This window comes from Syngnathus typhle, linkage group LG2, assembly GCF_033458585.1.
Source record: "Syngnathus typhle isolate RoL2023-S1 ecotype Sweden linkage group LG2, RoL_Styp_1.0, whole genome shotgun sequence".
NCBI lineage: Eukaryota > Metazoa > Chordata > Actinopteri > Syngnathiformes > Syngnathidae > Syngnathus > Syngnathus typhle.
In genome coordinates, this window is record NC_083739.1 from 24,023,998 (window position 1) to 24,050,691 (window position 26,694).

Sequence of the window (26,694 nt, forward strand, 5' to 3'; positions counted from 1 at the left end):
AGGGATAGCCGCCACGACAGGTACCAACGACCTTACGGCCACAGCTCCGATCGGCCGCCTCAACAATGGAGGCGCGGAGTCCACTCGGACTCAATGTCCCCCGCCTCCCCCGGGACGTGGGAAAAGCTCTGCCGGAGGTGGGAGTTGAAGCTCTTCCTGACAGGGGATTCTGCCAGACATTCCCAGCAGTCCCTCAGAGCGTTTGGGTCTGCCAGGTCGGACCGGCATCTTGCCCCACAATCGGAGCCAACCCACCACCAGGTGGTGATCACTTGACAGCTCCGCCCCTCTCTCCGCCCGAGTGTCCAAAACATGCGGCCGCAAATCCGATGAGACGACTACAAAGTCGATCATTGAATTGCGGCCTAGGTGTCCTACTGCCAAGTGCACACATGGACACCCTTATGTTTGAACATGGCGTTCATTATAGAAAATCCGTGTCGAGCACAGAAGTCCAATAATAGAACACCGCTCGGGTTCAGACCGGGGGGGGGGGGGGGGGGGGGGGCGTTCCTCCCAATCACTCCCTTCCAGGTCTCACTGTCATTGCCCACGTGAGCATTGAAGTCACCCAGTAGAACGATGGAGTCCCCAGAGGGAGTGCTCTCCAGCACTTCCTCCAAGGAGCCCAAGAAGGGTGGGTACTCTGAGCTGCCATTTGGTGCATAGACACAAACAACAGTCAGGACCCGTCCCCCCACCCAAAGACGGAGGGAGGATACCCTCTCGTTCACCGGGGTGAACCCCAATGTGCAGGAGCCCAGCCGGGAGGCAATAAGAATACCCACACCTGCTCGACGCCTCTCACCATGGGCAACTCCAGAATGGAAGAGAGTCCAGCCTCTCTCGAGAGGGCTTGTACCGGAACCCAAACTGTGTGTGGAGGCAAGTCGGACTATGTCTAGTCGGAACTTTTCTGCCTCGCACACCAGCTCGCGGTCCTTTCCAGCCAGAGAGGTGACATTACATGTCCCAAGAGCCAGCCTCTGCAGCCGGGGATCGGACCGCCAAGGTCCCCACCTTTGGCCACCACCCAGCTTACACTACACCCGACCCCTTTGGCCCCTCCCACAGGTGGTAAGCCCATGGGAAGGGTGACCCACGTTTCCTTTTCGGGCTGTCCCTGGCTGGGCCCCATAGGCGAAGGCCCGGCCACCAGACGCTCGCCTTCGAGCCCGGCCTCCAGGCCTGGCTCCAGAGGGGGGCCCTGGTGACCCGCGTCCGGGCGAGGGAAAACAAAATTCATTCATGTTTTTCTTCATAAGGGGCTTGTGTGAGCCGTGCTTTGTCTGGCCCCTCACCTCGGACCCGTTTGCCATGGGTGACCCTACCAGGGGCATGAAGCCCCAGACAACATGGCTCCTAGGATCATAGGGGCACACAAACCCCTCCACCACGATAAGGTGACGACTCATGGATGGGCCTAACACTGCAACAAAGCAGTCATAAAGATCAAACAGCATGAATTCTTCTTATTAAAGGCCTTGAAATTGGTCACGGAACTTCATCAAATGACTAGCACTAAGGATTACACGCTAGTCATTTATGTAGCTTCGTACGGCCCTTATATTGTCCATTTAACATACTACTTGAAAATGTATTTATGACAAAAAAATTGGGGCCCATGACCAAACCCGGTTAGACAGAAAGTCACGATTGAATTGAGTAAAATGGAGATTTAGGTGTACAGTAATCCCTCGTTTATAGCGGTTAATTGGTTCCACACCCACCCGGTGAAAACATTTTCACTAAAGTCTCAAAGTAAAAAAACCTTCCGTGATGAAGCGCAAATCTGAGATAAATTGTAGTTAGAACTGCAAAGCCAATCAGCTGCAAGGACACAGCTCAACATGTTCCCATTGGCCATTAGTGTCATATGGTCAGACAAAGTCAGCTCCAAGTGACGCCCGAGGTCACTGATGGTGGTCTTGTGTGCTTCATTCCTGCATATGACGATGTGAATGTGTGTGCGTGAGTGAGATATAAAAAAAAATAAAAATAAAAAGTAAATTAAAATAAAAACCTCTAGCCGCAATATTTGTTTCGAAAAAGATCCGTGATAGAGCGAGGCCACGATAGGTGAAGCATGAAGTACCGAGGGATTACTGTATACAACAGACAAAGTCACACATCCCACAATTTACTGCACAAAATGCACTTACCGTGTTTCCCATGCATAATGCGCAAATTTTAACTAATTTATTGTCCTAAAATCTGGGGTGCGCATTATGCATGGGTACAACAATTTTTGAAGAAAATCCCCCTCGAAATAAAACTTGATATCACACCTTTCTTCTTGTTTGTCGTCAATCGCGCATCGCATTCAGCCATCCTGCCCAACACACTTAGTCAGTAAAATTCATAATTGACGACACATCGTTTGATGCGATGGTGCAATCCTTGAGGGTGTGTTATTGTCAAATATTGTTTGTTTTTTAATCTCCATCGCAGACCGGGTATCATACGGAGGCCGCCATGACAGTATGCGCAGAACGGATGCGCAAGACACGTCAGCTATATAAAGAGCAAGAGTTCAGTTCTCTACCTATTAGTTTCAATTCACAGTTTAATTAGCAGTTTCAATCAGCAAATAACAAAATGCGTATTACAGGTAATATTTTATTTCACAACACTTTGCCTTGTTCCTTTCTTCTCTGCTGTTCACTTCAAACACGCTCCATACGAACACAATGCTCTCGTATCAGACGCTTGCTCGATCACCTGCTCGTTTGCTGTCACAATGTACCCTACACAAATCCAAAACATTTCTTCTCTATCGAATTTGCTAGCGCATGCGCAGTGATACTGAGTGGCAGAATAACATCCGGTTGTTCCCAAAGATGATCTTTTTTCTGAAATGATTTTACGTTTACGGACTTAAGTAAGAGTCAAAATTTGGGTGCGTATTATACATGGGTACAGGCTTTTTTCCAGCATCGACATGCCATTTATAGGGTGCGTATTATGCACGGGGGCGCATTTTGCATGGAAAAACACGGTAATACTTTTGAATAATCCCAAAAGACACACTTAGAAAATGGCAGACAACCAGCCACAGTACACGCCCCTGGACTAAAAGCAGCCAGTAACAACTGGGAACATCAGGTGGTTGTAACCTGAGATGGAAAGCGCGCTGTGGGTCTGCTTTAACTCCACAAACTGAGATGTGCCGATCGATCCACACGGTGAGGACATATAGAGACACTGTCTGTTTCTCCTGTTGAGACCGTCTACTACTACCCAAATAACAATGGAAAGTCAAGGCTGTCCTAAACAGGAAGATGGCTGCCTTCAAGAGCAGAGACAAAGAGGCCATGAAGGCAGCACAGCAAGAGGTGAAACACTGTGTGAGGGTAGCCAAAGACCCCTACAAGAGAAAGGTGGATTAGAAGCGGAGTGAAAATAACATGAGGGCCGTCTGGGACGGTGTGAGGACCATAACCACAAAACAAAGACCAGGGCCGTTGAGGGGCAATGGAGCAGGCAAATGAACTGAATAAGTTATTTTACAGGTCTGACCAGTCCTTGACCCCCCACCTCTGCTGCAGCCATCACCCCTTCCCTCCACAACTCATCTCCCCATGGACAACACAGCATCACCACCCCTTGCCTCCACATAAACCACCCCCCCCATCTCAGCTCACGCCGTGCCACCTTCTAGCTATTATACTGAGTCCACTCCCACCTGGACAAAGGGAGAGCCACGGCAAAGATTCTCTTCTTGGACTTCTCCAGTGCCTTCAATACCATCCGCCCCCCTTGCCAAACTGAGTAGAATGGGAGTGGACCCCTTCTTGGTGGTATGGATCTCTGACTACCTCACAGGCAGGCCACAGTATGTCAGGCTGAGACACCAACTCTGACACTTTGGTCAGCAGCACTGGGGTCCCCAGGATATAACTCAAGAGCTATGCTCAGTCAGTTGGACTATACAGTAGAACGAGGAGTCAAACTCAACCCATCTGTGTACCTGAAGTGAGCTACTTCAGACACAGACTCACAATGTATGACCTGAAACAGACCCCAAGCCATCAAAGATATGCAACCACCATAGAATGAAGCAGATCTCAACACAATTCTCGGCATGGTGACTAATCTTGCCAGTTTTGTTCCCAACCTGTCAGAAGCGACAGCGCCATTAAGCCAAATACTAAGACAGGGAACAGATGTCGAATGGATTGCCAGCCATGAAAATGCTTTCAAGTGGATGAAAGAGATCATCTGGACCCTGGATGACCACATGTTAGCAAGTACTGGAACTAATGTGACAAAATCATTGAGGCTGATGGCATCCAAAGTTGAGAGGATAATCATTACACACAGTCTAGAAAATCACATGCTATGCTGGATACACACTGGACATATCAAAGAGGAGAAAAGCAAACACGGGGGCAAGGGACAATGTTTTGGCCAGGCAGTAACTATTCTGGGTGTACCTCACCTATTAGGGCTGGGAAAAATATAACATTTTAATGTATCCCGATACTTTTTGTGCCGATACCAAGTATCGATTCTTTAAGTGAGCATCGATACTTTCAATACCTTTTTACCGTGTCCACAAGCTACTTCACAAGCAACCAGTCACATTTTAATCTCCGGTTGTGAGAGGACGCTGGCGTCTCGCTTGTTCGCCGCTTCTCCTTCCTTCCTTAGTTTTAGTTCTATGCGACTTAGTATCTTTTTCTTTAGTTTTGTTTTATTTTATACTAAGTGTGTACTAAGTACGTAGCTTTCTACCTGTCAACTTTTACCCACTTCGCCACCTGGCATCAGCTTGGATTACTTTGACAGACGACAGATTTCTCACTCACCCGCTGCTCCACTGATTCAGTAGATGCTCCACTCCACTGGCTACCATCGCCCAGCAACAACCTGCCGCTACGAGCTGTTTTCCGGACTTTTCTCCCGGATCGCACCGCGGATAGCCCTCCTGGCTACCCGCCGACTGTCTGGTTAGCTGGCGGCTCCAGGGCTAGCCGGCAACCAGCATCATCAGTACAGCTCCCCGCGACCAGTGGGCCGCGTAACTGGACGCCCCCGGCTTTCTGTGCCATTCTCTGCCACTGTGAGAGTGTGCAGCCGTCGGCCAACGATCTCAGGCTAACATCCACCACTGCCAGCATGCTACTCAAATACTCCGCTCTGCAACTCCTTAAACTCAACAACCACACCACCATACCTCCAGACACCACAGCAACCATCAAAACACACGGACTGCTTCGCCGACCCAGATACATCCACAGAAGCTCCCGCAGAAAGTTTATTTACTCCCGGACTGAACAACACTGCATCCCATCACTCTGGTCACGCAACCGATCCACCCCCAGTGACGTCACACGTCATCACAATAGCAAACCACACGCGCGCTCTGCCTATCTACAACCGTTAACCAAAGCTCCCCCACCCATCCAACTTTACCCATCCCTCAAATTCGCTCTGCTCAATACCCGCTCACTCAATAAAAAAGGACCAATACTCAGTGAATTCATAACTGACAACAACATAGACTTTTTCAGCATAACCGAAACCTGGCAAAAACCACTGGAATACATTCACCTCAACAGAGCTACACCCCCAGGATACACCTACATGGATAAACCACGTGACAGTTGTGGTGGCGGTATAGCCACAATATACCGCCAACACTTGAAACCCACTGCTGTAACCATCACCACCCCCTCCTCCTTTGAGCACCAGTCTTTCAAGCTGCCTGGCCCCAAACCCCTGGTCACTGCAATCATCTACCGCCCCCCCAAACCCAACCCTGCATTCCTTTCCGATCTCTCTGAATTTCTCACCCAACTCTGTGCCATTTCACCTTCAGTCATCCTACTGGGAGATTTCAACATTCACGTCGATTCCACCATCTGCAAAACAGCCACTGAATTTCTGGACATTCTCAACTCATTTAATATCACTCAACACGTTGACTTCCCCACCCACAAAAAAGGACACACCCTGGACTTAATTTGCACCACTGGACTCTCCATCAGCAATCTCACCAGCTTCAACCTCACAGACATCCTCTCAGACCACCTGGCCCTCACCCTGGACATAGACATCCCCACCCCCCTTATCAAGCAGCAACGCTCCATATCATACCGGAACATGAAATCAATCCACCCCCCCTCTCTTTCCGCCCTACTGACTAACACCACCTCCGATCACACCCTCACTTTGAACGCCTCCCCCACTGAACTGGTTAACAGCTACAACAGCGCACTCTCCTCCTGTCTTAATCAACTCGCCCCCATAAAAACCAAAACTGTCTCCTACACCCACACCGCCCCCTGGTACACTGACCACCTCCGTCACCTTAAAGCCAAGGGCCGGCAGCTTGAACGGCTCTCAAAGAAAACCGGTCTCACTGTTCACCTGGACATCTACACACTACACCAACAGGAATACAGAGATGCCCTCAACAATGCACGCACTTCCCACTACTCCTCCATTATACAATCTGGTAGCAACAACCCCAAGATCCTCTTCTCTACTGTAACCCAACTCCTCAAACCCATGGACACCACCACCATCTCATTCACCACCAGCAAATGTGAAGAATTTTTATCATTTTTTCAATCAAAAATCAACACCATCCACACTGAACTGGCCGCCTCCTCTCCCACCTCCTCCCCTACCCTCGAACATGCCCCCCCTCTACTCTCCAACCACCCACTCAACTTCTTCTCCGAAATCACCACAGCTGACCTATCCTCCATAACTTCTGGTATGAAAGCCTCCACCTGCATCCTCGACCCAATCCCATCCACTTTAGTCATAGCCTGCCTCCCCTCACTCTCACCTCTCATCACCACTATAATTAACTCCTCCCTATCTACTGGCTCTGTCCCTCCTGCCCTCAAGCTGGCTGCCATCACCCCCATTCTCAAGAAACCCGGTCTCGACCCCGACTCCCCCAACAACTACAGGCCCATCTCTAACCTACCCTTCCTCTCTAAAATCCTCGAACGTGCAGTTGCCTCCCAAATTAAATCCCACCTTCACCACAACAACCTATACGAAACGTTCCAATCCGGCTTCCGCTCACTCCACAGCACAGAAACTGCTCTCCTCAAGGTCACCAACGACATCCTCCTCTCCGCCGACTCTGGTTCCCTCTCCATCCTCATCCTCCTCGACCTCAGTGCTGCCTTCGACACCATCAACCACTCCATCCTCCTATCACGCCTCCACTCCTCCCTTGGTTTATCCGGCACTGCCCTCTCCTGGATGAAATCCTACCTCTCTGACCGTCAGCAATTTATTTCAATCAACAACTGCACCTCCTCCACTGCCCCAGTCACCCACGGCGTCCCCCAGGGCTCAGTACTTGGCCCCTTACTCTTCACCATCTACCTCCTACCCCTCGGTCAGATCCTCCGCCACCACGGCCTTCAATTTCACTGCTATGCCGACGACACACAACTATACCTTTCCACCACGACCATCACCGCAGCCACCCACTCCATCCTCACCACCTGCCTCACAGACATAAAAACCTGGATGCAAAATAACTTTCTAAAACTCAACTGCAAAAAATCTGAAATAATCATCATTGGCCCCGACTCCCTCACTCGCTCCACTCAGAACTTTTCACTAAACATCGACGGCTCCCTTGTCACTACCTCCACCCACATCCGCAATCTAGGGGTAATTTTCGACCCTACCCTCTCATTCCTCCCCCACGTAAACCACATCACCAAAACTGCATTCTTCCACCTCAGAAACATTGCCCGTCTCCGGCCCTCCCTCACATCCTCTGCTGCCGAAACCCTCATCCACGCATTCATCTCATCCCGACTAGACTACTGCAACAACATCCTCTACGGCATCACCTCCAAAACCCTCAACAAACTGCAATATGTCCAGAACTCCGCTGCCCGCCTGCTCACCGGAACCCGCTCCAGAGAGCACATCACACCTGTCCTTCATGACCTCCACTGGCTGCCTGTCAAATATAGAATCACCTTTAAAATACTCCTCACCACCTACAAGGCACTCCATAACCTGGCTCCACCCTACCTCTCTGACCTCCTCCAGCCACACGTCCCATCCCGTTCCCTCAGGTCGAGTGATGCCGGCCTCCTGGAGGTCCCCAAGACCAGGCGCCGAACCTGGGGCGACAGGGCCTTCTCCGTGGCTGCCCCCTCTCTCTGGAACGCTCTCCCCAGGCACACCAGAGATGCCCCCTCCCTCCCTACTTTCAAAACCACCCTAAAAACCCACCTCTTCACATTAGCCTTTCCTAACTGACCCTGCCCTTGGTGTTTCTTTGTTCTTCTTTTTCCTCCCTCCTCCCCCAGCCCCCCCTCCCCCCACACATGTAAAGCAACTTTGGGTACCTAGAAAAGCGCTATATAAATCCCAGTTATTATTATTATTATTATTACCAGGTTGATAAAGGGCAGCACTGCGCAACCACAGTTTTGTGACAACTCAAAAGAGACAAGATGGATGGAGATAGGAAAAACAACCAATTCAAACTTGCACCATTTTAGTTCAAAGCCAAGGTTTTAAAGTATTTTGGATTTTACTCCCAGTTGAGAAACAATAAACTGGACGGTTGTGCGTAGATTGATATGGCTGTCAACGGTGCCAAGGAAGAAAACCCTAAATAACAACTTCAGAGGCAGCTTTTATCAATCATTCTGAAAAGGCGGGAGAGATGGATAACAACCTCGATTGGACAATTTGCAACGACCTGCGTCTCTACATTGTCATAGAGGGGATTGGATTCCGTACCGTAACATGATTTATACCTTGGAGCCACGGTATGTTTATTATACCATCGCGGACATTTTTCCAAGACATGTACATTGAGACCACCACCCATATCCTTATTTAACAGGTGTAATGTCATGTAGTTTGATCAATTGGAGTGCCCGTAGCATGACGTCATTGTACATCTCAGATTTTGAATGCAGTGGTACCTCTACTTACGAACTTAATTGGTACTATGATCGGGTTTGTAAGTAGAAATGTTTGTAAGTAGAGGCAACGTTTCCCGTAGGAAACAATGTAAAAGAAAATCATGCGTGCCGGACTATCCCAGAAGTCATTTTACTCTGTGTAAAAACACAGATAACAGTTTTAGTTTTGCTTTTTCAAACCTTTATAACAAAAAATATCACTTTTTTTCTCGACCTCCTAACTTTGCTTGGGGATGGGGGATCCTGGTTGGTTCGGATGTCAAAAATTGGTTCCTAAGTAGATGCAAAAAAAATTGCGAGGATCCGGTTCGTATCTTGAAAAATTCGTAAGTATAATCGTTCGTAAGTAGAGATACCACTATACGTATATGTTTTACATTTTGATTTTATGAAACCATGACTGTGATTAATCTCAGAAACAATGACCTCTTTAAGTGTTGTTGCAACGCCGTTAATCCTCTCACGCTTCTGTAATTGTGAGAGGTACTCTGTTTTGCCAGTTGTGTACAGTAAAATAAAGGACAAAAAGGCAAGCTTGTGGTCTCTCCTGGGTTTGGGACCAGAAAAAGTCCAACATAGGGGTTACAATTTCAGAATAAGCAAATGAAAACCTTTTCAAAACAAGAAGCCCAGAGTAACCTGGCAACCATGACTGCACGGACCCACCTACAGTTACAACAACGCGAGAGCATGACTGCCAAGCACAACAGCTATTGGACATAAATGGAAAATTATGTATTAAAACAAAAACTTGTGTACAGTAATCCCTCATTTATCGCAGATAATTGGTTCCAAAAACCACCCGCGATAAGTGAAATCCGCAAAGTACGGTCACCCTCATCTGTGCATTTTTGTGTCAATAAATGTATATGAAACCATTTAAGTGCATATTTTATTATTAGAACATTAAATAATTGTTTCAAACATGTACATAATACATTAATAGTATAACTAACATACATAAAATTGTGTATAAATACTGAAAAATACACACATTATACGTGTGTGCGTGTAACCTGTTAACAAGACGTACTGGGCAGGCTAACGAGTTAGCGGAAAGATGCTAATTCGCGATCGTGCTAATTTGCGATCGTGCTAACACGCGAAAACGGACATTTAACGGAATTTAAGCGAACATTTGGAGCAATGCTACATTGTCCTAAAGGTTAGACACGTGCGATCGTTCATTTCTCTTGTTAGGAGACCCACTTACATCCTCAATGACTCCTGTACTACTGTAACCAACATGTGTGCATGAACGTAAAAAAGGGAGTGGTATCGCCTGAAAACGGTCTTCATAATAAATCGACCCTACCTCAAATCAAAGCACGGCTGAATAACATAAATAACATGGAGAATTCTTAACATACTGTTAATATGTTTTTAGAACTTTTATTTTTTTTTATAACAAGGTATAAGTGTACCGTAATTTTCGGACTAAGAGTCGCACCGGAGTATAAGTCGCACCAGCCATAAAATGCCCAAAAAAGCGAAAAAAAACATATATAAGTCGCTCCGGAGTATAAATCGCATTTTGGGGGGCAATTTATTCTACAAAATCCAACACCAAGAACAGTCATGAACGAGCAACAACAGGCTAAACGATAGGTATGCTAACGTGACATAAACACAAACTAAGAGCTGAGAACGGCCCTGACGTAAAATTCAGAGTTATTCAAAAAATTATTACATAAATAACACGTTAATACAACCATCTGCGTCACTCCAATTCATTAAATCCATCAATCGTCCTTTGTCAACAATGCGTGCGCGCCGCTGACGGCTCTTGCACTTCAAAATATTCCGAGGATTGAAGTCGGGCACCGGCTCTCAGCCGGGTGGCTGTCCGACGACAGTGGATGGGGCTCGGTCATGGCTTTTACGCACGCCCGGTCCTATTCTATGGAGCTCTCTTTCACTTCCGTGGCTGGAAGTCCACGCCGCCACACGTCTGTAATTTTGTTTTGTTAAATAAAGAGTCGTTTACCAAACCTACGTCTTTCCTTGAACTTTGTTAACGCTACAATATAGTTATATAGTAGATCTGTGGAATAACGACGAGGCTGACGTCAAGGCGCACGCACGGCGATGTTGACAAAGGACGAGGAATTTGATAGATGGATTTAATGATTTAGAGTGCACAGATGGTTTGATAACATTATTGCTTATATAATAGTTATCCATCTATCGATTTTCTGAACCGCTTAGTCCCCACGGGGGTCGCGGGCGTGCTGGAGCCTATCCCAGCCGTCATCGGGCAGTAGGCGGGGGACACCCTGAACCGGTTGCCAGCCGATCGCAGGGCACACAGAGACAAACAACCATCCGCACTCGCACTCACACCTAGGGACAATTTGGAGTCTCCAATCGGCCTACCAAGAATGTTTTTGGGATGTGGGAGGAAACCGGAGTGCCCGGAGAAAACCCACGCGGGCCCCGGGAGAACATGCAAACTCCACACAGGTGGAATCGAACCCGCACCCTCCTAACTGTGAGGCGGACGTGCTACCCAGTGCGCCACCGAGCCGCCCTGTATAATAGTTATTTGGTATATAATTTATATATCGTTATATGGGCCTGTGGAATATTTTGAAGTGCAAAAGCCGTCAGCGGCGCGCACGCATTGTTGACAAAGGACGATTGATGGATTTAATTAATTGGAGTGACGCAGATGGTTTTATTAACGTGTTATTTATGTAATAGATTTTTGAATAACTCTGAATTTGACGTCAGGGCCGTTCTCAGCTCTTAGTTTGTGTTTATGTCACGTTAGCATACCTATCGTTTAGCCTGTTGTTGCTCACGTGTTGTTGCGACGCTGCGTCAGCAGCGCGACGGTTGTTTACATAAAGGACAAAGATTGACTCGACAAGCTGCTGCTGACGCGACGTTGCGCTGCTGTCGTCACTTGAAATTCAAATTACAGTAATCCCTTACTACATTGCGGTTTGTTTATCGCGGTTTCACTTTTTTTTTTTAATTTTAAAAAAAAAAAAAACATATATAAGTCGCTCCTGAGTATAAGTCGCCCCCCCACCCAAACTATGAAAAAAAACGCGACTTATAGTCCGAAAATTACGGTACATACTATAAATATGTTTTTAGAACTATTTTATTATTACAACAATTTTTCTATAACAAGGTACTACACTGTAAATATGTTTTTAGAACTCTTATTATTATAACAATTTTTATTATAGGAATTGTGTGGGCACTCCTTGCCTTCTGCTGGCGCGTGGGCAAGTTTTGTGCCATAATTCCTCAATTTAGAAGTTTTATTTTTTTAAAAGATCTGCGATAAACAAACCGCGATGTAGCGAGGGTTTACTGTATTGTGTTGTGTAGAGCGGACCAAACTGTTCAATATTTTGCCTTGTACAGTTGCACTCCAACTAAAAATGCCTTCAGTTTTAAATGAATTTGAAAGATAAAGAATAAACATCGAATAATAATACTATGCCAAAATTTATTTATTTATTTTATGCGCAAAATTTAACTAATTTATTGTCCTAAAATCTGGGGTGCGCATTATACATGGGTACAAAAAATATATATATAAAAATTCCCCTCTCACCCTCCGCGGGTGGTCTCCCACTCCAAGCTCGGGTCCGCTACCAGAGGCCTGGGAGCTTGAGGGTTCTGCGCAGTATTTTGGCTGTTCCTAGCACTGCACTCTTCTGGACTGAGATGTCTGATGTTGTTCCTGGAATCTGCTGTACCCACTCCTCCAGTTTGGGGGTCACTGCCCCAAGTGCCACGGGCACCACCGAGGCCTTCACTTTCCAGGCCTTCTCAAGCTCTTCTTTGAGGCCCTGGTATTTCTCTAGCTTCTCAAGTTCTTTTTTCCTGATGTTGCCATCGCTTGGTATTGCTATATCCACTACAACGGCCTTCTTCTGCTGTTTGTCCACCACCACAATGTCCGGTTGGTTCGCCATCACCATCTTGTCAGTCTGGATCTGGAAGTCCCACAGGATCTTGGCTCGCCCGTTCTCTGCCACCTTAGGGGGTGCTCCCCATAATATATATATATATATATATATATATATATATATATATTAGGGGTGTAACGATACATCGATACACATCGATTAATCGATATAATGCTCTACGATTTATTGGCATCGATGCTAAAGGTAAACATCGATTTATATCGCCGTGTTTGACCTCGGACATTAGACGCGACTTTATTTTGAAATCCAGTTCATTGTTGCTTGCTTCCTCTTTCCGGGAGCAGGGAGCAGTGCGCGGCGTTGCTGCACGTGAAAGGGGAGTCGACAACTAGTACGCGGCTCCTGGGCTGGTGCTATGGCTAGTGTCCAAAAAGACGAGGAAATTTGCTCCCCTTTAGGCTTCAAGTCATTCGTTTGGAAGCACTTTGGATTCCAAAGAAAAGATGGCTCAACGGACAAGACACGTGCAGTTTGTAAATCCTGCCATGCGGTGATCAAATATTCAGGGAGCACAAATCTCGCCGCACATTTAAAGAAAAAACACGACATCAAAGTTCAGTGTTAAAGTAAGCAATTTGTATACTACAATACTCTTGTAATTTCCTAAATAAAGAGTTTGCAGTACCTTGTTGATTTTGCGTATGAATTGTTGTAAATCAGGATATTGTTCTATATTTTTTATTTAAAAAAAATAATAATCGATCGTAAAGCACTATATCGCGATATATCGTGAATGAATCGCAGCAGGCTTTAAGATATCGGCAAATATCGTATCGTAGTTCTTTATATCGATATTATATCGTATCGTGACAAAACCCGCGATTTACACCCCTAATATATATATATATATATATATATATATATATATATATATATATATATATATATATATTTTTTTTATCCGGATGTGATACGGAGGCCGCCATTACAGATGCGCTTTCTTCTCTGCTGTTCACTTCAAACACGTTCCATACGAACACAATGCTCTCGTATCAGACGCTTGCTCGATCACCTGCTCGTTTGCGGTCACAATGTACCCTACACAAATCCGAAACATTTCTTCGCTATCGCGTTTGCTAGCGCATGCGCAGTGATACTGACCGGCAGAATATCATCCGGTTGTTCCCAAAGATGATATTTTTTCGGAAATAATTTTACGTTTACGGACTTAAGTAGGATTCAAAATTTGGGTGCGTATTATACATGGGTACAGACTTTTTTCCAGCATCGACATGCCATTTTTAGGGTGCGTATTATACATGGGGCGCATTATACATGGAAAAAAACGGTAATTAATATTTGAGGGTCCATCCCCAAGGTGACTGTGCGGTAAAATTCTGACTTACAAATATAGTTGTGACCCCTGTCGCTCCAGAACTTCAGTTGAAATGACGTTAACGTAATCATTCTGTAAGACTCGGCTTTGAAATAGCTATTGTGTCCCGTTTTGGGAAGAAAAACACATCAGCCATTTCTCCAGGCTATTGGCACATGCCCGGAACAATACGCCATGGTATATTTTAATGTGTTGCCAACCCTTCCGTAACAAGGCTTAATGTTTTACCAATTGCAGTTGACAAATGTGTCAATTGTAATTAAACAATGACAGTGGTTTCTTGCGTGCCTGATTGTGAAGCAGGAAATTTAAGGACAAACATTCACTTCAAAGGTTGATAATTTTTTGGGAGGGAAATAAATGAAAGCCTTTGAGAAGTAAGTATACTGAGCAGGATCTTGGGTTGAAGACATTTCCATATACTAGAACACTGCACTGCCCTATTTTAGGCTACTTTATTAGGCTGCTCTTTAATGGCTGCTCTACTCAGGAAGAGCCTTTTAGTCAGCATATGATGGTAACATGACAAGTGCTCAAGCTGCAGGAGATTTCAGGGTCAACTCAACTCATGTGAGCCAGCATTCGGCAGAAATAAAAGGTATACAAGCTATTGGAGAAAAGCCAACAGTTAACAACGGATGTGCCATTCTCTTAGACAGTCGCAGCATAAGATTTGACTCATTTTTTGACGCTCACCCAACACATTTACGTGTTACATGTTGGTCGTGAGAAGCTCTCTCTCACATACAAACGCACGCGCACACGCACATACAATCAAACGCTCTGTATCCCCTTATGCAAAAACGTCTGCTTTTATAATGGACCCTGGACTAGAGAGCTACCGAGCCTTCTGCTGCTCTTCTGGCAAACGCGCATGCATACACAATGCGCGCGTGCATGTATAAAATTAAACGGCTCAGAAAAGAACATAGATCTGGCCTATGAATACAGCCAAAGGGTCGTCCACATACTACACAATAGGCACGCACATTCGGGGGTTTTCTGCTTTTGTAGCCGTGACGACAACCAGAGTGGATGTTTGTGTAACATTGGAGGATACTTTGCGCAAAGCGACACATTAACCGAGGCGGGCAGGCAGGTTGCTGCTGCAATGGATGGTAACAAAAAAGAAAATAATCCTTGTCACATGCAGCAACCTCACGAACCATTAACATCATTTTTGGTGAGACATGCAAAAGTCTTCCATGCGGCGCGCTAGATCCCAAATCCAGTTTTCCCCAGCGCGACGCCTTGAAGGGTGTGCACCACACCCGTGGAGTCTCGTCGACGAGCAAATCAATACACGTTGTGTGCGTGTGCATGCGTGTGGGGGTGCGTGAACATGTTTAAAAGACAGAAAGAGAGAAACGATTAGACAAAGACGCATTGAAGCTACGAGAAATGAAGGATTGATTACTCCTGTCATCCAAGGTTGAGCCAGGTGTCCCGCAATGTGTGTTTTTTTTTTTTTTTTAGCTAGAGGCAAGTGTCCCGCAATACGATTTATTTTTTTTATTTTTTTATGGAACCATCTTATGCTCCGCGCCCCTGCCTCCCTTAGTCCAGTCCGAGGACGACGCTCAAGACACACATTCAGATCTTTAGGAATAACAAGAGGGGGTGCGGGGCAGCTCTGCGACATTCACGCAAGACGACCCCAAAAAAACAAAACAAAAAAAAAAGAACCAGCTGTCTCCTGGCCTTGCACAAACAACGAGTTCCACATGTAAGGGAAGGTGCGCTTACCTCGTAAGCGTCACAGTGAATCCGTGGAGCCGTCGCGGGACTGCAGAGGCGCGAATGATCTGGGAGAAACTGCAGTTGTCGCCATATTGATGCTGGCGTCTTCCCTCCTCCACCACCTCCACCAGCACTTCCACCTCCAGCAGTAGCAGCCCTCCTCAGACCGAGCAGCTTCCCTGCGTAATTAATTGATGTCTCTCAGCACAATGTGAGGGAGTGTCGCCCGGTGCCTCCTGCTCCAATCCAAAAGGATATTTAGGCCTGCAGCCTCGCTCTCCTCCTAATGCCCGACGCCAGTGCGCCACCACAGGAGTGTGTGCTCGGATGGTGCGCACACAACACACGTGTATCTCTTGCGTGTGAGGTCAATGCAAGAATTCTGATCGTATCGAATTCCACACCTGTGCAAACGAGTGCAGAAAGTCAATGACAATGTGTGAACAGCTGTCAAATATCGTGTTGGTCATATTTAAAAATAACCAAACACATTTTCTTAGGAATGAATGAAACGTGAATGAATCAATTCCCGAGTAAAACTCTTACCCATTCAAGATTTTACATCTTTACCAGTTGATCATGACTGTCAAAAAGTAGAATGGAGATACTTCATTGCTTGTATTGCTCTAAGCATCTTAGTCGGGAACTTTGGAGCGTCATCAGTACCATGAAACTTGCTCACCGACCAATCCTTGACATGCATTGGTTATGTCAAGCAAAGACAAAGCGCCGCCTGCCCCGACTACTTGCTAGTCCTTTGACCACGCTTCTGATCACCACCTGCCTAGACCACCTACCTGCCTCCGACTATGACTACGCGCTGTGCTCTGCTCCTCAGCCACGCCAGCCAGCTCGCAAGTCCAGCGTTCCACTTCCCCTTTCCCCCCTTTTCAATAAAGGTCCGTGCTGCATTTGGTCACCCCTGTCTCTGATCCGTGACAGGAGATGGCCACATGGAGGTATGACAGTAAGGAAGGTCAATTAAATATTTCCACACTTGTCAACAAACTTGAACACATCCTAGTTATCCTAACAGGTTGCTAGGAGTCAACATGAGAAACAATCAGTTGATTTTGATTACTGCACTGAGCACATCCCTGTTACGTTTGTGGCAGGATGAAGGACCCAAGTGCAAAGAAGTGAACCAGCAGTGCAATACACCCCAGCTAAAAAGAACACATTGGAGAGGATTCAAAGTAAAAAAAGAAAAAAGGACCCAGACTCTGACCGAGCATCTTGGTCTCAGATGTGCTAATTTTCATCCCAATGGCTTGATGAACATTGCGTTTTAAGGATGCCACCATAACCACAGCCTCTTCAAAAAGCTGACGTGATACTGAGCTCATTGTACTGGACCCCCTTGAAGGCATCAAGACGACGTTCTCCACGGCCTTGCTAAACTCATGCCAAGCCTGAGTTTTTGCCTCAGTAACCACCAAAGCTGATTTCCGCTTGGCCTACCAGTACCCATCCATTGCCTCCACAGTTGTACAGACAAAAAAACTTCATTAGAACTCCTTCGGCTTGAGGGCATCCCTCACCAACAGGGTGGGTTAAGGGAATTGCCACCACGGCATGCTACGGTCACCGACATTGAGTGACACTGCCACCGCACACAGGACAGATGCTGTGGTCTCTCATTTACTGTAAATTTTGGACTATAAGCTGCTACTTTTTTCTCAAATTTTGAACGCTGCGGCTTATAGTCCAGTGCAGCTTACATAGTTTTTTTCCGTGATTTTTTTCATAACTAATACACTTATACACTCATAAAACGGCTGTGGACCGCTGTTATGTTAATAAAAGTTATGCGTCCCTAAATAATCCTCTCTTTCCTGACAATCATCTTTGTGTATATTCTCTTACAAATGGTAATTAAACAATAAAAACCTTATGCAATCATGCTGCGACTTTACATGCATTTTTTCTAACGGACATCAGGGAAGACTCCAGCAGAAAAGGTAAGAGTGAAAGAGGTGGAGTATATGCGTCAAAGAAGACAGTAGTGGCGCGTTGTGCACGAGGAAAGTTAGCGTAAACAGAGCCCAATGATGGAAGAAACTGAAAGGCGTGCGTATGACGCAGCTTCCAAGTTAATTTGAGCTGGCTGATGAAGAAAGGAACTGAGCGGTTGCACGTAAACTTGGAATAAATGAATCGATTTAAAGTGGCCCCCCGACTTGAAAGGGAGTCTTGGCTGACCAGCGGCGAGAAATCGTTTACAGAAACTGGACGCATGCGAAGAGCAACTTTCGCACAAGTCTGCCAGTGGATCCTGACAGTGTGGAGCAGTGTGAAAAAATCCACCATCACCAATGGGTTTCGAAAAGCCAGTCTGCTGTGTGACGGAGAGGAGACCACAAGCTCAGAAGTGAATTTGCCTCAGGACGAGAGTGATGATGAAAGCGACAACGAAAGAGCGAATGAGAAAGAGTGTTGCGACGTACATCTGGCGCTATTCCAATCAGACACTGAGGAGGAAGATTTTGCTGGTTTCAGTGGACAGTAGGAAGACAAAGACGGCTCTCAGTGACTGTTGACTGGTATGTTTTTTTTTTTACCCGCCTAGTTAGTGCTGTTACTTCCGTGTTTACAACAAAATGTTAATGTTATTAAAACTTTAGCCCAGCTAGTGCTGTTACTTCCGTGTTAACAACAAAATGTTAATGCTATTCAAACTTTAGCCCAGCTAGTGCTGTTACTTCTGTGTTTACAACGAAATGTTAATGTGATTAAAACTTTAAAAAAGGCTTTTTGTGTACTGTCTTTCTTTGTAAATAACTCGTGCGCACGTGCGGCTTATAGTCCGGTGCGGCTTATATAAGTATAAAACTAAAAAAAATCAAGAATTTTAGCTGGTGCGGCTTATAGTCCAGTGCGGCTTATAGCCCGAAATTTATGGTATTTATGGAATGTGAGTGCAACGTGGCAAAATGACAGGAGCTTCTGACAAAGCATCTTATTTATTTCACATGAACCACATCCAACGACAGCATGAAATCTTTGTTTTTGCTTGTCAAGACAGCGTTGAAGAAATCACACCATTGATCAAACTACTGCTTGCGGCTCATCGATGCATAGTGAGGCGACAAGTCATTGTTGAGGTATACATTGTGGGTACAACAGCCTGTGCTTGGAATTACTTTGGAGATGTGGAATGAATGTTAATGAAGACAATCCCTTGTAGAACATTGTAATGAACAGCAATTTATGAACATCCAGACAGTATAAGAGGACATTTTCACATCTCTAAGAGAATAGCACCGAAAAAGGTTGACATTAAATTATAAAACTTTATTAAAAACTTGTAAGAGTTACAACAGAAGAATAGTCACAAAGTGACTCAAATGCTTCACTGGTGCATGAGTGCTTTTAACGTGCCTGTTGCATACATGTCACTTAACGTGTTAACGTGTGACGTTGGTCACACTAAGAAAAAAAAAGCAATTAAAACTCTAAGATCCTGTATTTTAAATTCTATAGTTAGATGGAAAAGGTAAAATTACAGTGGTGGTGACATAAAAGATGAAAACAAATCAAATCATTAAAGAAGTTTCAAATTTCTTAAAAAAACAATATCATCATAAAAGCACGCACGCGCTCTACCGCACACGCACGTACGCACCAGTATTGTGAAAAGTGCATGGTGTTCCGGCCAGAATAGTCTAATAAGTCTGGTGTTTTCTTCGTTTTGTTTTTCAAATGAAAGCAGAAAAATGCTGTCAAGTATTAAAGACCAGTCAAGTGTAGACTATTTGCATGTACACAGTAACACCAGCTGATAACAGTATTTGACCTAACACACAGATTACAAATTGACATCCTTATCCCCTCATTGATCCCCTACAACTTTGTTAATATATCTTGCTATATGACTTGCTTACAACTAGCACTCGGCCATCCTACCTTGCTTTCAAGTGTTTGACATTCATTAAGCCTTGGACTACGTGAAGACGACATGAGCGAGAGATATGAACAGTATGATTGGAGAAGGTTCAAATTAAAAGTTCCAAGAGTTTCAATAAGGCAAAAAGTTGTTTCCTCACTCACTGATCTCTTAATAATACGACTCCTTCATCCATTGTGTCACAATGGAGCTTTTTTGTGAAAAGGCACAACTCTGCCTCCTAACAAGCAACTTATTTGAACAGCATACTAGCGCTGATAGGACAGCTTTTGAGCATCGTAAAAACGACTGCACACAATGCGAACATGTGCTAGCAATGACCATGTCATTGAGAGTCATCCACATCTGGGGTTAAAAACAAAACAAAAAAAATAACAATGGATTTGAGATTGGGACTTGTAACTGAAATGTCCAGCAAGTCTGCTTTTTAATACAGTGATGATAAAACGTCATTTGATATCCGGGTGTTTTTCAATGGGTCATTTGTTGCATTTAACTTTAATACATCCAGTTGCCATATTTCTCGTTGGCTAGAGCAATTTGAAGGTCCTTAATAAATGGTCTAGAACATACATTTCCCTTGCTGTTAGACATATTGCATTTTTGCTAAAAGGGATTACTTGTCATGTATTTCAAGGCTGTTTAGTCTGTAATAAAAATGCAATAAAATTCAGTTTTGACTCTAGCAAGAGACCAGTTGAGTCAAGTGGGAGCCCTTAAGGTCCACACATACATTGATATTTAAAAGAATACAATAAAAATTATATTTTCCAAGCTCCAATTTTTTTACAACATACATCTACAACACACCTATCAAGTGTGAAATTAAACAACCACAGAAATCCTTTGTTAGCTGCCTATTTTCCCAAATGTGAGCAAGCCCTTTTGAATTTTGCGAGACTGTAACCTAGTAGTGCTGCTAATTTGCATAATTTCATCCCCACACTGAGTATCTCCATTCATGACTGGGAAGCTAGGCTGTCTGACAATCCACTATTTTTAAGTCACAGTTGGAGTCCGGCCCCTTGAGTACACAGAACACTACAATGCCCAGCTAAAAGGTAAGCAGAGTGGATCGCTAGTTAGCCTGTGCTAACTGGCACTTACTCGAAAGTTGAGCTAAGTTGTCAACATGGGGGGTAAATTTGTGTTTGCCAATATGGACGCTGCATGCGCCTCATGCAGAGATCCACTGCAATAATTCATCCATCCATTTTCTGAACCGCTTAGTCCCCACGGGGGTCGCGGGCGTGCTGGAGCCTATCCCAGCCGTCATCGGGTAGTAGGCAGGGGACACCCTGAACCGGTTGCCAGAGACAAACAACCGTTTGCACTCGCACTCACATCTAGGGACAATTTGGAGTTTTCAATCAGCCTACCAAGCATGTTTTTGGGATGTGGGAGGAAACCGGAGTGCCCGGAGAAAAACCCACACGGGCCCAGGGAGAACATGCAAACTCCACACAGGGAGGGCCGGAGGTGGAATCGAACCCGCGCCCTCCTAACTGTGAGGCGGATGTGCTACCCAGTGCGTCACCGAGCCGCCCCACTGCAATAATTGAAAAATGTAATTTGGCAGCTTGGTGATTAAGTGCTCTCCACCAGTGGACACACAAATGGTCATCATGTGGGCTTGCTTTGACAACAAATAGCTGCTTGTCTTGTCATGATGCACAAGCGAGGCATCAAGGTAACAGACGCCATACTTGATTGAAGCAGTAGAGTGGAGTGGAAACAGTGGCTCACTTACAGGAGAAAAGACTGCACCTTGAAAACAGGTTCATATGAACAAGGGAAAACTACGGAGGGTAAAATGTGATGCAAGGTTTTATGTTTTGGTTATTTTGATGAAAACATGTTACTGGCATGTTATTGAGACACCTAGGAATCGCTTTGAATTGGGGGGAATGCAAAATATGTCTACTTGAAAGGCATATATTTTTGTAAATATCCGCATGGGTGTGAACATGGCCTTACCATGCAGTGGGCTGTTCAGCTAAAGGCTCCTTTGTGCAAGATTTGTGCAGAAATTCACCCAGTTTGTGCTGTCAATTGAAAACCCTGCTCAATTATATATTCAACATAGTGTTGGCTATTACCCGCAGCAAAAGAAAATTCAGTTTTCAGCAGGTAAACGGTCATAAAGCAATTGGACCCCAGCCTCAGTGTATTTTCAGAACATTTTGTAACATGCAATGCCACTGTCAGGACCCCAGGCTGGCAGCACATGTTAATACTGAAGTGGAGGTTTCGCCCCTGGCAAAGCAAACAATGTGCGTGTCCCCTTCTGGCCAGAAAGGAGGTGGACTCGGAGGTGCGAGGACTTAAAGTGCAAGGGGAAGGAGGAAAGTTCTTCTCTGTAGTTTCAATCGCTGCGCCTCCCTGCTACTGAGAAGTGAGGGTCTTTTATGAGGGTGTAGGGGGAATAACGTTAAAGAAAATAAATGTGTTGATGAACTGTTTACATGGAGAGCAATGAATAGATGGAAGAATACAAGCAATTAAACACAGTTTAGTTTGAAAAGATGACTAATGAGGGAGACAAAGGAAGCACGGTTTGATTTCTCGTAATGTTCCTCTCTCTCAGATCACATGTTGTAGGCCACATAGATGGGGTCAAGCTGGTCGGCCAGGAAGGAGTCGCGCAGGTGCATGCGCTGCTTCTCCCCTCTGGAGTTGATGGGGATCACGCCCGGGTCCACGATGACCACTACGCCCACAATAAGGTAGTGCTCTTCAAGAACCACGTTGGTGACAAGGGGAACCAGGTCCAATGCCTCCTGCTCGGAGCCGCTCAGCTCGGCCACCACCACCAGTAGGTTAGTCCATGTGAACACGGCGCTGGTGGGAACACATACAAGTCTGATGTCTGGGATTACTTAGTATCTATGCACACTTCAAATTCCTCCCACAGTTTCTGAAAGAATAAGCCTCCAAACAAGGAATAATATGCATGTTTACCAGAAGAATAAATACTGGATTTGTTTCTTGCATTGGATACCTGATGACTGACCAAACAATAGAACAATCTGTGGGTGCTTTTGTGAAAAAAGGGGAAATCAAACCAAACATGTTTCTTACAATATGTGGTATGTGCCCCCACTAGTCTAAACACAGCATTTGGATTAATAGATTGTGTTTGTGCAATATAAGTGAAGCAGCAAAATTTGCCCGTTTTTACCCATCTCAGGGGGCGGCTGAAAAGTTACGTTACAGTTGCTAGGTCGAAGATCACAACCAATAACAACTCAGCTTCAGAAAACTGGTGAGCCGCGATTGGTTGTGACCTGAGACCTGGCAACTGTGATGTCATTTTCAGTCGTCAAGTGGCAAAATGAACTGAGATGGATTAACAGTTGGATGTTGCCTGCCTTATTCATATTCAACAAACGCAATATTCAAAACACTATGTTTCGACTAATTAGGCTGCACAAAACATATTACAAATAATTTTTTGAGTTGCCTTGAGCATAGGCACCTATAGTGTGTCCTCTATTTATTTAGTCACTGTGTTGCTTGATGACATGGCGCGTACCGGACTCAACATTGACTAGAATGTGAAGGAGAATGTTGTCTCAGAAAATTACAAACAAATATATTCACGTAAAGGCTATAAACCCATAAATTAAAGCAATGCTTTTGATTGGGTATTTATTAGTAATATCCTGATTTAATAAATTATAGTATTTAAATTTTACATTCTATCATCTAATAATTTTACACAAAGCTTGACACAACCTGTCTTGCGATCTTTTTAAAGCCCACCATCATATAGTGTCAGAAATGTGGAGTCAACTGTACCATAAAAACAAGCTAAGCACTCACCTCTCTGCAATGCTGCGGTGAGCTCGAGATACGGACGTCTCAATGTCGATGGGGTGGTAACGTAAGCCCCTCAGTTCCAGCGTCTCATCCAGGGACCCCACTACAAATAAGGCATCATGGCGATCTGTAGCAAAAAATCATTGAGTCATTAACAATTTCCCGACTTACTGCTTAGTTTACAACTTTTCTCAGTTGCTTTGGTACACTTCTCATGTCAGAATCAGTAAGTCTCTTAAAACTACTTGTCCAATTTTGACATCATTGTGTCAGTTGTACTTTTAGGGTCAACAATGCTTCGTAGCTGTTAAATTCTGTTTTGGTGTTAATCAGGTCTCATACACTTGGTTAAATTGACCCAGATGCCCATTCGGGCAACACGGTAACGCAAGAGTGGACGTATCCTGAACTACCTGAGCCTTTGACGCTGTACAGATGAGCCAGTCATCCACGTCCGGCAACACCGTCATGTCCGCAGACTGTAGGGGCGCAAGTGCATCCTTCACAAAACGTGGGGTGAGGGAGAGCCCAAAGAGACCATATGGAACTGCCAGTGACAGCAATTGAAGTGCAATTGGGATGTGGGAGAAGGCGTCCTTCAGGTCGACAAATGAAAACCACTTCCCCCGGCTGAGCGAGGCGTCAGCCGTAGTTAGCATGTGGAAGTGCACCTTGAAGTGATGGTTGAGCCCTCTCAGGTCCATAGTCAGTCATTATCCACCAGTCTTTTTTGTCACAAGGAAGTAGGTCGATACTGGAACTTGTACCCCTGGGTCAAGACCACCCAGCCAGCAAAGCAGCCAGTTGGCTGGGGACCATGCCCACGGTCGGAAACTGCAGCAGAGGGCAGGGGTGCGGAGATATAGAGGGTGCTCTGAGTCTACCCCAAGGGGCAAGGCTCCTATTAAGACTCCAATGCAGTTTCCTATTCTCGTGAGCCTTAATTGTTCTCTCCAGCGCTCCCATTGCAAAAGGGTTCCCCGGTTCCACAGGAACGCTACAGAGAGCCTTCCTAGAGGCCTCCATCAGGGGTGACTGCACCAGCCACACCTGGCAGGCGAACCGGGTGACACCAGAACACAACCAGGGGTCACATATGACTAATTTGGTACGCGTACTTAGACTGCGCATGTACAAAGGAAACTGCTTTAAGCACCTTCTCCTGGCGGCCAGCAGAGATTAAATAGAACTGCTCATTTATTCATTGTCCTCAATGGAAATTTACTGAATGTCTGTGAAACAGCTGGCATAATTTTCCTTCGTGTGGTGAATATTACGCAAAAAACTTGGCAAATAAACTTTAGGTCTATACGCTATTGAAAACATTTTTTTCCACATTTTTCACAACCAAATGTTGGCAAATATGCCTATCAACCAGTGAATAAAAAAATGATGTTTTCGATTAAATCGATTAGAATTGGATTGAACAAATATCAATTAATAAACAAATGGACAATTTTTGAACACTCGGCAGCTCCGCCACGAGTCAGCTGCGTCAGTAGCACCTACTGAAATAGAAGTGAACTTTTGTGAATTAAAATCAAATCGATTGAGAAAATAAAAGGGGATAGCCAGCCATATCATAGCCATACAGTGACACCAAGGCCTGTCATTCTGATAAGTTCGGGGACACAAATATTTGTTTTGAGAGATGCTCAAATGTTTTTTTGTTTATTTTGCACTAAGGATTTTGAGACAGAAAATGACCTTTGCAGGGAAACTATTATGTTTTGCTATTTGTAAGTATTGCTTTGAGAAATAGACTGACTGTTATGTAAATGTCAATTCTGATCTTAGAATGTACCAAAGAGACTGTAAACTGTAAAATAGTGGCTGACCTCCACTAGCATCCAGTAGCTCGGTTCTCTTGATGAAGCCCAGGTACCCTGTTCTAGCCCACAGCGTGTTGGGATCCCCAAAGCTGAGTTTGGTGTTAAAGTGATCCGCCTGCAGGCTCTCCTCGCCATAGATAGTGTAGTACCCACTCGCACTGTGGAGACTGTTGACCCAGATCTACACACATGTAAGAACACACATACACAAACTGGACTTAATTTTGACTCACAGTCACTTTTTGTCAGACACCCAACGCTAGTATTAAATAATAGTGATAGCGTATACAGCGGAGCCTCGGTTTTCAACCACAATCCGTTCCAGAAGGCTGTTCGAGAAGTGAATCGTTCGAATTCCGGATTATGTTTTCCTATTACAAATAATGGGGATAAATGTATCCGTTTCAAGCAAAAAAATAAAAAATAAAAAATTTTGTCCGATCGCGCAACTGCAGCGCACCGCCGAACGCGAAACCGTAGCGCGTCGCCGAACGCGCAACTGCACCGCACTGGTCGCCTTATTGTGACAGAGCCGTCGCTGAAATTTAGAAAATATTTTAAAAGTCCTGATGTACTTTCAGTACGCAGTGCGCAGTGCGCAGGGAGCTTAATTTTGTACGATCGCACAACTGCACCGCACCGCCGAACGCACAACAGTAGCGCCTTGCCGACCGCGCAACTACACCGCGCTGGTCGCATTATTGTGACAGAGCCGTCGCTGAAATTTAGAAAATATGTCCTGATGTACTTTCCAAAATTTAAGTGGACCTCAGTGCGCAAGGAGCTTAATTTGGTCCGATCGCGCAACCGCAGCGCGCCGGGCGCTCACTGTAGCATTGTTTTAAGAGGGTCTTTGTGTTTTAGGATGGCTTTACTGCTCCCACTTTGGAGGCATGATTAGAGTTGATGCTATCCTCAGAGTAACAAGAATGTAATAACGAACGGAGTCAGTTGGCATGCGGGTCCTCTCGGCTAATCTCGCGAGGTTCGACAACCGAATTTCGTCCGACATCCAAAGCAAAAAAATCTCAATTTTTTTGTTCGAATACCGATTTGTTCGAGAACCGGGACGTTCAAAAACCGAGGCTCCACTGTAATTGATAATTGGTCAAACAAAACAGATAAGATAGATAGTTAGATAAAGAATATGCAACAAAGGAAAAAATATGAATGG

General features: G+C 45.2%; 2 protein-coding genes across 4 annotated transcripts in view; both read right to left on the reverse strand.

The window, feature by feature from the left end:
* Window positions 1-16,232, reverse strand: part of scn8aa (sodium channel, voltage gated, type VIII, alpha subunit a) — a 153,501-nt gene extending 137,269 nt beyond the window's left edge. The window contains exon 1 of the mRNA XM_061272695.1: window positions 15,966-16,232. The gene's annotated coding sequence lies outside the window, so the exon portion shown is untranslated. The remainder of the gene's footprint in view (window positions 1-15,965) is intronic.
* A 2,671-nt stretch (window positions 16,233-18,903) lies between these two features.
* Window positions 18,904-26,694, reverse strand: part of dip2ba (disco-interacting protein 2 homolog Ba) — a 141,088-nt gene continuing 133,297 nt past the window's right edge. For all 3 annotated transcript variants that reach the window (XM_061272953.1, XM_061272955.1, XM_061272954.1), the window contains 3 exons: window positions 25,527-25,701; window positions 23,692-23,815; window positions 18,904-22,707 (listed from right to left, as the gene is read on the reverse strand). In XM_061272953.1, the coding sequence (XP_061128937.1) occupies window positions 22,455-22,707; window positions 23,692-23,815; window positions 25,527-25,701 (552 nt within the window). In that variant the 3' untranslated portion in view covers window positions 18,904-22,454. The remainder of the gene's footprint in view (window positions 22,708-23,691; window positions 23,816-25,526; window positions 25,702-26,694) is intronic.